Here is a 14907-nt window from a genome sequence, read left to right as displayed (position 1 = left end):
TATTCCCCTACATATGGGGTATCAGGGTACTCAAGACAAATTGCACAATAACTTTTGGATTCCAATTTCTCATGTTACCCTTGGTAAAATAAAAAATTGGGGGCGAAAATATTTTTGTGGAAAAAAATGATTTTTTACTTTCACGGCTCTACGTTTTAAACTTCTGTGAAGCACTTTGGGTTCAATGTGCTCACCACACATCTATATAAGTTCCTTGGGGGTTTAGTTTCCAAAATGGTGTCACTTGTGGGGGGTTTCCACGGTTTAGGCACATCAGGGACTCTCCAAACCCAACACGGTGTCCGATCTTAATTCCAGCCAATTTTGCATTGAAAAAGAAAAACGGTGGTCCTTCCCTTCCGAGCTCTGCCATGCACCCAAACAGTGGTTTACTCCACATATGGGGTATCAGCGTACTCGGGACAAATTACACTAACTTTTGTGGTCCAAATTCTCCTGTTACCCTTGGTAAAATAAAAAATTGAGGGCGAAAAGATCATTTTTGTGGATAAAATATGATTATTTTTACGGCTCTACGTTATAAGCTTCTGTGAAGCACTTGGGGGTTCAAAGTGCTCACCACGCATCTAGATAAGTTCCTTTGGGGTCTAGTTTCCAAAATGGTGTTACTTGTGTGGGGTTTCACTGTTTAGGCACATCAGAGACTCTACAAACGCGACATGGCCTCAGATCTCAATTCTAGTCAATTTTCCATTGAAAAGTCAAAAGGCGCTCCTTCCCTTCCAAGCTCTGCCATGCGCCTAAATAGTGGTTTACCCCCATGTATGGGGTATCAGTGTACTCAGGACAAATTGCACAACAACTTTTGGGGACCAATTTCTCCTGTTACCCTTGGTAAAATAAAAAAAATTTGCATCTGAAATAATTTTTTTGTGAAAAAAGTTAAATGTTCATTTTGTTAAACATTCCAAAAATTCCTGTGAAGCACCTGAAGGGTTAATAAACGTCTTGAATGTGGTTTTGAGCACCTTGAGGAGTGCAGTTTTTAGAATGGTGTCACTTTTCATTTTTTTCTATCATATAGACCCCTCAAAGTGACTTCAAATGTGATGTGGTCCCTAAAAATAAATTGCTGTTTTATTTTTTACCCTTATAATGTCCTAACAAAAAAAAATTTGGTTCCAAAATCATGTAAAGTAGACTTGTGGGAAATGTTATTTATTAAGTATTTTGTGTAACATGTCTCTGTGATTTAAGGGCATGAAAATTCAAAATTGGAAAGTTGCGAAGTTTTCAAAATTTTCACCAAATTTCCATTTTTTTTCACAAATAAACGCAAGTCATATCAAAGAAATTTTACCACTATCATGGAGTACAATATGTCAGATTCCATTGAAGCGTTCCAGAGTTATTACCTCACAAAGGGACATTGGTCAGAATTGTAAAAATTGGCCAGGTCATTAACATTCAAACCACCCTCGGGGGGTAAAGGGGTTAAATATAAAAGATTCCCTACATTTTTGGTATCTGCGTACTAATATTGACCTAGGTAATCATATTGCCAGATCAGTTTTAGCATTTAGTGAACTTGGTAATTAAAAAACACAAAACAGAATTGTGGAATTGCAGTTTTTTTTTTTGCAATTTTTCCACATGTGGAATTTTTTGCCTGTTTTCTAGTATGATATATTAAAAACAATTGTTTCATTCAAAACTACAACTCGTCCAAATGGTTATATAGACAGGAAAAATAATATATGGCTCTAGGAAGAAAGGGACAAAAAACAATCTCAAAAAATGGAAAATGACAATATCATGAAGGGGTTAAAAAAGGTTCTTAAGAGCATAAGACACCCACTCCAAACCACACATCTATTCTTAAAAATATTCTTTGGCTGTGCCGAGGCGTCTAGGGCATCGTAGGTACGTCCCACGGCTAATTCTAGTTGTGTTGTCAGTTTAGGGGTCTGCAATCCGCTAAGTTACCAACCTCTCTGGTTATCTGGTTGCCTAGCCTATTCCCCTGCTATCCTCCTCGGTTACCTAATCATAACAGAATCACCGGCCTAACTGTAGATTCTAGGGTACTCTAAAGAAGAAAAGAATAGTAAAAAAAAAAAAAAAAAAAAGGGGGGGTGTCAGAATTTTTTATATATTTTTTTCTCTGGGGGCCATAGGAGGATTTTTTCTTTAATGGATACTAAGCATTTGTCTGATCATGTTGAGCAGCTTGCTGCTGAAGTTCGGAGAATCTCGCTCAGTTGTCTGCTGTAGAACCTAAAATCCCTATTCCTGATTTATTTTCTGGGGATCGGTCTAAATTTTTGAACTTTAAGAATAATTGTAAACTCTTTTTTGCCTTGAAACCTAATTCCTCAGGGAACTCGGTGCAGTGGGTTAGAATTGTCATCTCCCTGTTGCGCGGCGACCCTCAGAACTGGGCTTTTTCCCTGACACCTGGGGATCCTATTCTGGCTAATGTGGATGCGTTTTTTCAGGCTTTGGGGTTGTTGTATGATGAACCTAATGTTATTGATCAAGCTGAGAAAACCTTATTGGCATTGAACCAGTGTCAGAAAGCAGAGTTATATTGTCAGAAATTCTGAAAGTGGGCGGTCCTTACTAAATGGAACGATGATGCCCTAGCGACTCTTTTTAGGAAAGGTCTGGCAGAGACCGTAAAAGATGTTATGGTGGGATTTCCGGTCCCCTCTGGTCTCAACGACTCTGTCACTAGCCATTCAAATTGACAGATGCTTAACGTGAACGTAAAACTATACGAGAGGCGGTTTTGCCTTTTGAACAAACTTCTGAGCCCATGCAGTCTGATAGGGTTTTTTCTAGGGCTCAGCGTCAAGAATTTAGAAGCCGTAATAAGTTGTGCTTCTTTTGTGGGGACGCCTCTCATACTATTTAAGTCTGCCCTAAGCGGGAAAAACGTTTTGCTCACTCATTTGTTTTGGGCAATGTACAGCCTAAATTCCTTGTGTCGGTTTCCTTGATCTGTTCCTTGTCTTCATTTTCTGCTAAGGCTTTTGTCGATTCTGGAGCAGCCCTGAACCTGGTGGATTTTGACTTTGCCAAACGTTGTGGTTTTCCCATGGTACCCCTGCGGATGCCTATTCCCTTGTGGGGTATTGATGTTACCCCTTTGGCAGAGAATAAACCCCAGTTTTGGACCCAGGTGATAATGCGGGTAGCCCCGGACCACCAAGAGAATTGTGAATTTTGGTGCTGCATAATTTACATGACATTATTGTACTGGGTTTTCCTTGGTTGCAGACCCATAATCCTGTTCTGGATTGGAAATTTATGTCTGTGGTTAGTTGGGGTTGTCAATGTGTTCTTAGTGACACTCCTGTTTTCTCTACCTCTCCCCAGTCTCATGAGGTCCCTGACTCTATGGCTGATTTATCTGATGTGTTTAGTGAGAGTAAGTCCATGTCCTTGCCTCCTCATAGGAGTTATGATTGCACAATCCAGTTAGTGCCCGGATGTAAATTTCCCAAGGGTCGGCTGTTCAATTTATCTGTACCTGAACATGATGCTATGCGATCTTATATCAAAGAGTCATTGGAGAAGGGTCATATTAGACCTTTAGGTGCCGGCTTTTTCTTTGTGGCCAAGAAAGATGGCTCATTGAGGCCATGTATTGACTATCGTTCTCTTAATAAAATCACTGTTAAATATCAGTGACCATTACCCCTGATTTACGATTTATTCTCCAGAGTATAAGGTACTAGTTGGTTTACCAAGCTTGACCTTGGGGGGCGTATAATATTAGTCACATCAAGCACGGTGATAAATGGAAGCCGGCGTTTGCGTTTAATACTCCTGAGGGGCATTTTGAGTACCAATGGAGTACCAATGATGCCTTTTGGGCTCACTAATGCCCCTTCCGTCTTCCAATCTTTCATGAACGATATTTTCCGGGATTTTGTGGACAAGTTTTTGTTTGTTTATTTGTGGAACATGTTCGGATTGAATTCCGGATTTTGAGAGAAAATGCTCTATGTTAAGGAATCGAAATGTCTCTTTGGTGTACAAAAAATTTCGTTTTTGGGATTCATTTTGTCCCCGTCTGCTATTGAAATGGACCCGGTCAAGGTCCAGGCCATTTATGATTGGGTTCAGCCCACTTTCTTGAAGGCGCTCCAGAAATTTTTGGGTTTTGCTAATTTTTATGTTAAATTCATAAGTAATTTTTCTGGTATGGTTAAACCACTGACGGATTTGACCAAAAAGGGGCTGATGTGGTGAATTGGTCTCCAGAGGCAGTCTCGGCGTTTCAGGAGCTTAAGCGGAGATTTACTTCTGCTCCTGTTCTACGGCAACCTGATGTTTCTCTCCAATTTCAGGTGGAGATAGATGCTTCTGAGATTGGTGCAGGAGCCGTTTTGTCTCAAAGAGATTCGGTAACCTCTAAGATGAATCCGTGTACCTTCTTTTCTCGAAAATTTTCTCCATCTGAGCGTAATTATGACGTGGGGAATCGGGAATTGTTGGCTATGAAGTGGGTGCTTGAAGAGTGGAGACATTGGTTGGAGGGGGCCAGACATCAAGTTGTGGTCCTCACCGACCACAAGAACTTGATCTATCTCGAATCAGCCAAGCGATTGAATCCTAGACAGGCTAGGTAGGCCTTGTTTTTCACGCGTTTTAATTTTGTGGTCTCCTTTCTTCCGGGCACTAAGAATATTAAGGCGGATGAACTCTCTAGGAGTTTCTTTGCCTACTACCATTCTAAATGAGGGTGTGGTTCTTTCCGCTATTTCACCCAATTTGAGACTTGCCCTGGAGGAATTTTAGGAGGACAAATCTGAACGATAACCTATGGGGAAATTGTATGTCCCCGACCAGTGGAGGAGAAGAGTAATGTCTGAAATTTATTGCTCCACGTTGGCTGGTCATCCTGGTATTTTTGGTACCTGAAATTTGGTGAGTCGGTCTTTTTGGTGGCCTGCTCTATCTCGTGATGTCAGGAATTTTGTGCAGTCCTGTGGGACTTGTTCTTGGTCCAAACCCTGTTCTCGTTCTAGTGGATTGTTGATGCCACTGCCGGTGCCCAGGAGGCCATGGACCCATATCTCAATGGATTTTATTTCCGACCTCCCTGTCTCTCAGAGAATGACTGTTATCTGGGTGATCTGTGATAGATTCTCCAAGATGATCCATCTTGTACCACTGCCGAAGTTGCCATCCTCTTCTGAGTTGGTGTGCTTGTTTTTACAGCAGGTGTTTCGTTGCACAGTATTCCGGAGAACATTGTGTCTGACAGAGGAGTTCAGTTTGTTTCCAGATTGTGGAGATCTTAACCTATTTGAGATGTTTTGTGTCTGCTGATCAAGATGACTGGGTCTCTTTTTTGCCCTTGGCTGAATTTGCTCTAAATAATAGGGCTAGTTCTGCCACTTTGTCTCCTTTTTTCTGCAACTTCAGATTTCATCCTCGGTTTTCTTCAGGGCAGGTGGAGCCTTCGGCCTGCCCAGGTGTTGATTCTGTGCTAGAGAGAATGCAGCAGATTTAGGATCAAGTAGTGGATAAGTTACCTCACTCTCAGGAGAAGGCCCAACGGTTTGCCAAGCGGCATAGGACTGTTTGTCCCGTTTAAAGTGGGTGACATGGTTTGATTGTCCTCAAAAAATATTCCTATGAAAGTTGCGTCTCCAAAATATAAGCCAAGGTTCATTGGACCTTATAAGATTTTGGAAATCCTTAACCCCGTTTCTTTCTGTTTGGCTCTTCCAGGAACGTTAAGTTTCACAACGTCTTTCACAAATAAATCTTTATTGAAAAGGTTTGTGGAGCCAGTAGTTCCCATGGCTTTGCCCCCTGATCCTGTATTGGTTAAGGGTAATCTGGAGTATGAAGTAGAGAAGGTATTGGATTCTCGTCTGGCTAGATGGAGACTCCAGTACTTGGTCAAGTGGAAAGGTTATGGTCAGGAGGATAATTCTTGGGTGTTTGCTTATGACATTCATGCCGAGAGATTGGTTTGCGCCTTTCACCGGGCCCATCCTGATCGGCCTGGTGGCTTGGGTGAGGGTTCAAGACCCCATCCTCAAGGGGGGGTACTGTTTTGAACACTTTTGATCTGGCTTCAGAGTTTGGGCTCCCTCTGGTGGTTGCTGCTGGTAATGGAGCTGGTCTGGCTGACAGAAGTCAATCACCTGAGGACGATGATTGGAGGTCAGGTGTTACAGACTGGAGAGATTTAAGTGAGCAACCTTCCCTCAGTTGTTGCCGGTGATTTGGTTTTCTTCCTGAGCATTTTGGAAGTCTGCTTGCCTCCTGCATTGTCCTGCATCTTTCAGATAAGTTATTTGTCTGAATCTTTTTGCATTTGATCCATTTTTGCTTTTCTCTGACTTCTGTTTTGCTGGTGTGAATTCAGCCTTGTTCCCTGCTGGGACCTGTGCTGGACTCTGGTTCATTTGTCACAGCTTATGTCAGTCTTTTCAGTATTTTTAATCCCGTTATATCAGTATCTTTGTTTTGCGTCCAGTTCACACCAGAGTTCTGATCTAGTGGGGGAGAGGTCGTGTGGCCTCAGTATTTTTGCATATCAGACGTGTTGGAATTTTTCTAAGGGTTTTTTGCGTGATTGCAGACAGTATCATTTCCTGTCCTGCTCTATCTAGACAGTTTGGGCCCCATCATTTGCTTACTCTATTTTCTGCCTGTGTTTTGTGCCTCATCTTGTCTCACCGGCAATATATGTTCGGGGGCTATCTATTCCTTTGGGGTTCTACTCCGGGGCAGTTTAGCTTTCCCCTTTCTCTCTTTAGGCTTAGCTCACCACATATCTAGATAAGTTCCTTAGGGGGTCTAGTTTCAAAAATGGGGTCACTTGTGGGGGGTTTCCACTGTTTAGGTACATCAGGGGCTCTCCAAACGCGACATGGCGTTCGATCAGAATTCCAGCCAATTTTGCATTGAAAAAGTCAAACGGCGCTCCTTCCCTTCTGAGCTCTGCCATGCGCCGAAACAGTGGTTCCCCTCCACATATCAGGTATCAGCGTGCTCAGGACAAATTGCACAATAATTTTTGCAGTCCAATTTCTCCTGTTACACTTGGTAAAATAAAAAAAATTGAACCTGAAGTAATTTTTTTTGTAAAAAAAAAGTTAAATGTTAATTTTTTTTTAAATATTCAAAAAATTCCTGTGACGCACCTGAAGGGTTAATAAACTCCTTGAATGTGGTTTTAAGCACCTTAAGGGGTGCAGTTTTTAGAATGGTGTCACTTTTGGGTATTTTCTATCATATAGACCCCTCAAAGTGGCTTCAAATGTGATGTGGTCCGTAAAAATAAAATGGTGTTACAAAAATGAGAGATCGCTGGTCAACTTTTAACCCTTATATCTTACTAACAAATAAAAATTTTGGTTCCAAAATTGTGCTGATGTAAAGTAAACATGTGGCAAATGTTACTTATTAACTTTTTTGTGTGCCATATCTCTGTGATTTAAGGGCATAAAAATTCAAAGTTGGAAAATTGCGGAATTTTCAAAATTTTTGCCAAATTTCCGTTTTTCTCATAAATAAACGCAAGTTATATGAATGAAATTTTACCACTAACATGAAGTACAATATGTCACGAGAAAACAGTGTCAGAATCACCGGGATCCACGGAAGCGTTTCAGAGTTATGACCTCATAAAGGGACAGTGGTCAGAATTGTAAAAATTGGCCCGGTAGTTAACGTGCAAACCACCCTTGGTAGTGAAGGGGTTAAACACTTTTTTTTTTTTTTTTTTACTTTTGGCATGTTTCAATATCCTCCATAGGAGGCTAGAAGCATGCTATACTTGATCGGCTCTGCTATATATGGGCGATGAGCAGATCGCCCATATGTAGCAGATTTACTGCATTGCTATGAGCACTGACCACACCGGGTGGTGCTCATAGCAATGTGCCTGCAACAACCATTGAGGTCTCTATGATACCTCTGGTTGTCAAGGCAACGCGTCGTCAACCCCCGATCACATGACGGGTTAGGCGATGCGCTCATTTCCGGCCGGGCGCCAGAAGTGCTATTTAAATGCCCGCTGTCAGCGTTCGACAGCGGGATTTAACTAGTTAATAGGTGCAGGCAGATCGCGATTCCGCTCGTGCCTATTGCGGGCACATGTCAGCTGTTTATAACAGCTGACATGTCGTGGCTTTGAGGTGGGCTTACCGCCAGAGCCCACCTCAAAGCGGGGGATACTTACCGATGACGTAATAGTACATCATCGGTAAGTAAGGGGTTAATTAGAATGAGGTGTACTCTGGTTGGACTTCAACTGGCACTGGAATGGAATGGCTGTCAGACATGTAGGGAAGCTGATTTTTATAAAACTGTGCAGTGGTCTCTTAATTTTTGCCAGAGCTGTATCGTATGGTGGCCCCACACATATAATCCCCCATGTATAGTATGATGGGCCCACAAAGTACTGATATATATATATATATATATATATATAAACAAAAAGATACTCACCTTCCTTTCTTCACTCCCAGTCAGGCCGCGGCTGCAGCGTTACAAGGGTCATGGGTGGGAGAGCAGAGTGCATGCTCTCTGCCCACAGACAGTGCTGACACACAACAGTGTCAGAGCTTTCCCGACTGCAGCCACATGTGCGTAGCCGTGTTCAGATAATGAACGTTGCATGGTTGCATGGTGATCAAGAACAACCAGGGCAGACATCTGCAGTGTGCTCTGAGCTGCCGCAGAGCACACTGTCAGTGTTTAGTGTTGGTCTGTGGTAGCACCATGGACTGGCAAAAAAACAATGACCCGGTCCTGGACCGGTGGTTGAGGACCCTTGATATAAGGTAACCAAACCTCTATAATATTTATTCCAGGTACACTAATAACTCGGCGTTGCAGTGGTATGGCCAATTCTCCAAAGTATCTCAGGAGATGTTTTCCTACACAAACATCCCCAGGCTCCATATTGCTTGTGGTACTGTGAGCTGCCTGCGTGGTCTAAGGCCTCTTTCACACTTCCGTTTTTTACAATCAGTCACAATCCGCCAGGTTTTGAAAAAAAACGGATCCTCAAAATTTTTTTGAGGATCCGTTTTTTTCCCATTGACTTGCATTAATGGCGGATTGTGACGGATTGCTGTCCGTTGCATCCGTTTTTTGTGAGGATCCGCCAAAAGTTGCTGTCCGTCACCATCCTCAAAAATTTCAAAACGGAGCTTGTAACGTTTTTTTTCTCTGGCGGATCCTGCAAACACTGATTTAACCCGAATTTCTTTCTGGGTGCCGGACAAAAAAAAAAAAAAAAATCTCTCTCTCTCTCTCTCTCTCTCTCTCTCTCCTTCCCGGCCAGCGATTCCTTTAAATTTCTTCATTTTCAGGATCCGTCTGAAAACGGATCCTGTGCCATCCGTTCACATCAGTTGAGAACGGATCCGCTTGTCCGCCTTTTTGGCGGATTATAACTGATGCAAAAAACTGAAGTGTGAAAGAGGCCTAAACGTGCTCTCATGTTCTGCAGCGTCTCCTGACTTCTCTGCCATTTAACACATCTGAGACATCATTGGTTGGCAATTGCACTGGCAGATCTTGAGGATTTTCTTGCCCATGTGCATTCAGTGCAGCAGAACATTCCTTGTACAACCATTAATAACCTCATTGATATCAACCATAGCATGTAAGCGCATTTTTACACAAGCCACTCATACACAATACAGAAAAGATAGAGATGTTTTGAAAATTTTGTTTCCATTTTTCATCATTTCTAAATTACTACCATGCTTTTTCATCCTGTGATTTCCATAATTCCACAACTTTTCCTTCTGGGTGCTACAATTTCAATGCTGAGGAGTGTGGTATGTCTGGCATATTGTAGTATGTCTTCGCCACTGATCCCAAGGATTAGCCTGCCAGACTTACATCATGTCAACAGCACAGCAACCAATCAGTAAGCTGTCTAGTTGCCACGCTGTCAATGTCTGCTGCGGCCAATGCCAGACATCGGGAGCAGTGTCAGAGCCTCACCAGTGGACTCCAGGAAGGCGAGTCCACCACAGATATTTTTTTAAAGCCAAATGCAGCGATTGACATATTTTATTTGAAAGCCAAAAACTCCTTCAATGGTATTGGTCAGTTGTTCTGTCATGATCATGCTTACCAGCAAGGTTGTGCAAACTGTGGAAAGTCGATGATGGCCAAAACAGACAGTGGATCTAAGGAATATCTGGTAGACAGGCATGCAGGGACTCCCTAGGAAACAGGAATTAGTCACTGACTAGCAAATAAACAGTTTAAGAAAGTTAAAACATAATCTAGGTTGTGTAGAGAAGTGAGGCAGCTGGATGTCTATCCATTGGATGAGGCAGGAAGCAGTTCAGGAACAACCTAAGATCAATTTTTAGCAATGATTCAATGTCTATTGAAAAATATACAATTATCTTTTTTGGCAGATAACTGGACCATGATCTCAGAGAAATACAAGATATTTTCATATTTTAATGCAAATGATCCTAGTATCACACCTGATACTTTTGAAGAGCATCCCATTACACCAGACATACCTCTACTTCTTAAGAAAAAGAAATATAACAAAAGGGATGGTGAACATCCAAGAACACATACAAGAAAGAAGCCATTTTCATGTTCAGAATGTGGGAAATGTTGTATATCAAAATCTGATCTTACTAAACATCAGAGAATTCACACAGGAGAAAAGCCATTTTCATGCTCAGAATGTGGGAAATGTTGTATATCGAAATCTGATCTTACTAAACATCAGAGAATTCACACAGGGGAGAAGCCATTTTCATGCTCAGAATGTGGGAAATGTTGTATATCGAAATCTGATCTTACTAAACATCAGAGAATTCACACAGGGGAGAAGCCATTTTCATGCTCAGAATGTGGGAAATGTTTTAATCGAAAGAACAATCTTGCTAGACATCTGAATATTCACACAGGGGAGAAGCCATTTTCATGCTCTGAATGTGAAAAAACTTTTTCAAACAAATCATCTATTGCTCAGCATCAGAAAATTCACACAGGGGAGAATATATTTTCATGCTCAGAATGTGGGAAATGTTGTATATCGAAATCTGATTTTACTAAACATCAGAGAATTCACACAGGGGAGAAGCCATTTTCATGCTCAGAATGTGGGAAATGTTGTATATCGAAATCTGATCTTACTAAACATCAGAGAATTCACACAGGAGAGAAGCCATTTTCATGCTCAGAGTGTAAAAAAAGTTTTTCTGACAAATCATCTCTTGCTCGGCATAAAAAAATTCACACAGGGGAGAAGCCATTTTCATGTTCAGAATGTGAAAAAAGTTTTTCAAAGAAATTATCTCTTGCTAAGCATCAGAAAATTCACACAGGGGAGGAGCCATTTTCATGCTCAGAATGTGGGAAATGTTGTATAATGAAATGTGATCTTATTAAACATGAGAGAATTCATACAGGGGAGAAGCCATTTTCATGTTCAGAATGTGGGAAATGTTTTACAGAGAAATCACAACTTCTTAAACATCACAGATGTCACACAGGTGAGAAGCCATTTTCATGCTCAGAATGTGAAAAAAGTTTTTGGGACAAATCAACTTTTGTTCGGCATCAGAAAATTCACACAGGGGAGAAGCCATTTTCATGTACAGATTGTGGGAAATGTTTTGCACAAAAATCACAATTTCTTCGACACCAGAGAATTCACAAAGAGAAGCCATTTTCATGTACAGAATGTGGGAAATGTTTTACAGAGAAATCAGATCTTGTTAAACATCAAATATATCACACAGGAGAGAAGCCATTTTCATGTTTAGAATGTGGGAAATGTTTCACAGAGAAAACGCAACTTCTTAAACATCACAGATGTCACATTGGGGAGAAGCCGTTTTCATGCTTAGAATGTGGGAAATGCTTTAGAGATAAATCACTTCTTGTTAGGCATTACAGATGTCACACAGGGGAGAAACCATTTATATGTTCAGAATGTGGCAAATGTTTTAATCAGAAAACAAATCTTGCTAGACATCTGAAAATTCACACAGGGGAGAAGCCATTTTAATGTTTAGAAAATGGGACATGCTGGTGTTCAAAATCTGATTTTGCTAAACATAAGACAATTCACACAGGGGACAAACCATTCTCATGGTCAGTATGTGGAAAATCTTTTCAACAGAAAAAACTCCTACTAGACATCTGAGAAATCACACAGGGGAGTAGCCATTTTTCTGATTGGAATATGGGAAATGTTTTACAAAAACATCAGATCTAGTTACCGCGCCTTGCGAAAGTATTTGGCCCACTGGAACTTTTCAACCTTTTCTCACATATCATGCTACAAACATAAAGATACCAAATGTAAATTTTTGGTGAAGAGTCAACAAGTTGGACACCATTGTGAAGTTGAACAAAATGTATTGGTTATTTTAAATTTTTGTGGTAAGTCAAAAACTAAAAGTGGGGTGTGCAATATTATTTGGCCTCTTTAACTTAATATTTTGTTGCGCCACCTTTTGCTGCGATTACAGCTGCAAGTCACTTGGGGTATGTCTCTATCAGTTTTGTACATTCAGAGACTGAAATTCTTGCCCATTCTTCCTTGGCAAACAGCTTGAGCTCAGTGAGGTTTGCGGAAGATCGTTTGTGAACAGCAGTTTTCAGCTCTTTCCACAGATTCTCGATTGGATTCAGGTCTGGACTTTGACTTGGCCATTCTATCATCTGGATATGTTTATTTGTGAACCATTCCATTGTAGATTTTGCTTTTATGTTTGGGATCATTGTCTTGTTGGAAGACAAATCTCCGTCCCAGTCTCAGGTCTTTGGCAGATTCCAACAGGTTTTCTTAAAGATTGGTCCTGTATTTGGCTCCACCCATCTTCCCACCAATTTTAACCATCTTCCCTGTCCCTGTTGAAGAAAAGCAGGACCAAACCATGATTCTGCCACCACCATGTTTGACAGTGGGGATGGTGTGTTCAAGGGGATGAGCTGTGTTGCCTTTTCGCCAAACATATCGTTTGGCATTGTTGCCAAAAAGTTCTATTTTTGTTTCATCTGAGCAGAGCACCTTCTTCCACATGTTTGGTGTGTCTGCCAGGTGGCTTGTTGCAAACTTTTAATTACACTTTTATGGATATCTTTGAGAAATGGCTTTCTTCTTGACACTCTTCCATAAAGGCCAGATTTGTGCAGTGTACGACTGATTGTTGTCCTATGGACAGACTGTCCCACCTCAGCTGTAGGTCTCTGCAGCTTATCCAGAGTGATCATGGGCCTCTTGCCTGCATCTCTGATCAGTCTTCTCCTTGTTTGAGATGAAAGTTTAGAGGGATGGCTGGGTCTTGGTAGATTTGCAGTGGTATGATACTCCTTTCATTTCAATATCCACAGTGCTCCTTTGGATGTCTAAAGTTTTAGAAATCATTTTGTATCCAAATCCGGATTTAAACTTCACAACAGTATCACGGACCTGCCTGTTGTGTTCTTTGGTCTTCGTGATGCTCTCTGTGCTTCAAACAGAACCCTAAGACGATCACAGAGCAGGTGCATTTATACGGAGACGTGATTACACACAGGTGGATTATATTTATCATCATTAGTCATTTAGAACAACATTGGATCATTCAGGGATCCACAATGAACTTCTGGAGTGAGTTTGCTGCACTGAAAGTAAAGGGGCCGAATAATATTGCACGCCTCACTTTTCAGTTTTTGACTTTCCACAAAAATTTAAAATAACCAATAAATTTCATTCAACTTCACAATTGTGTTCCATGTGTTGTTGATTCTTCACCAAAAATTTACATTTGGTATCTCTATGTTTGAAGCATGATATGTGGGAAAAGGTTGAAAAGTTCCAGGGAGCCGAATACTTTCACAAGGCACTGTACACATTGCAGAAGTCATACAGAGGAGAAGTCATTTTCATTTTCAGAATGTGGGAAAAATGTTCTTACATGTTTTTTTTTTACTCAGCGAAATCACACGGACAGGTAGACACTTTTTAAAATAATTTATTTGGCAAATTTTATGAGCTACAGTCAATGTTGTCATACAAGAAAAATGGACAACAATTTAAAGCACTAAATGATGACTAATAAATGTAATCAATTACCAATAAACATCTGTTATCAAAAAGCAAACAATGGAAATAAAGAACCTATAAACTGATTGGACACTTTATTAGAGACGCACATCTATTAGTACATTGGACATCCTCTGGCCTTTCTATGTGCAGCAATTTTTTGTCACAAAAAATTGAAATGCAGAAATATTGGCCCATGCAAGCTGGATATCTTCTCACAAATATTGGCAAAAAATTGAATCTCTGTTTACTTCTCAATTCTAATTCAGACGTCAGTGATCTTCTTGTATGCAAAAAAAAAATGGGTAGGTTGTGGGAGGGTTTCCACTCTTTTGGCACATCAGGGACTTTCCAAACTAGACATGGCATCCGCTAATGATTCCAGCAAATTTTGCTTTCAAAACGTCAAATGGCACTCCTTCCCTTCCGAGTCCTGCCGTCCACCAAAACAGTAGTTTTCCGCCACATTTTGAGTATCAGCGTACTCAGGAGAAATTGCACAAGAAATTATTTGATGCATTTTCTCCTGATAGCTTTGTGAAAATAAAAAAAATTGGGGCTAAAAGTCCATTTTTGTGGACAAAATTTGTTTTGTTTTTTTTAATTTTTACGGCTCAACATAATAGATTTCTGTGAAGCACCTGGGGGATCGAGGTGCTCATCATCCATCTGGATAAGTTCCCTGAGAGGTATAGTTTCTAAAATGGGGTCACTTGTGGGGGTTTCCACTATTTACGCACATCAGGGGCTCTCCAAATGTGACATAGCAACCGCTAATGATTCCAGCAAATTTTGCATTCAAAAAGTCAAATGGCGCTCCTTCCGTTTGAGTCCTGCCGTACTCCCAAAATATTTTTTCCCTCCTCATACTCCTCAACTTTTTT

General features: G+C 40.9%; 1 protein-coding gene across 1 annotated transcript in view; it reads left to right on the top strand.

The window, feature by feature from the left end:
* Window positions 1-13673, top strand: part of LOC141051037 (uncharacterized) — a 44353-nt gene extending 30680 nt beyond the window's left edge. The window contains exon 7 of the mRNA XM_073547840.1: window positions 10383-13673. Coding sequence (XP_073403941.1) covers window positions 10383-11998 — 1616 coding nt within the window. The 3' untranslated portion in view covers window positions 11999-13673. The remainder of the gene's footprint in view (window positions 1-10382) is intronic.
* Window positions 13674-14907: the final 1234 nt, after the last annotated feature.

Source organism: Dendrobates tinctorius, unplaced genomic scaffold (assembly GCF_039654945.1).
Source record: "Dendrobates tinctorius isolate UK_male_01 unplaced genomic scaffold, ASM3965494v1 ptg000155l, whole genome shotgun sequence".
Taxonomy (NCBI): Eukaryota; Metazoa; Chordata; class Amphibia; order Anura; family Dendrobatidae; genus Dendrobates; species Dendrobates tinctorius.
This window is presented reverse-complemented; position numbering and strand designations above follow the sequence as displayed.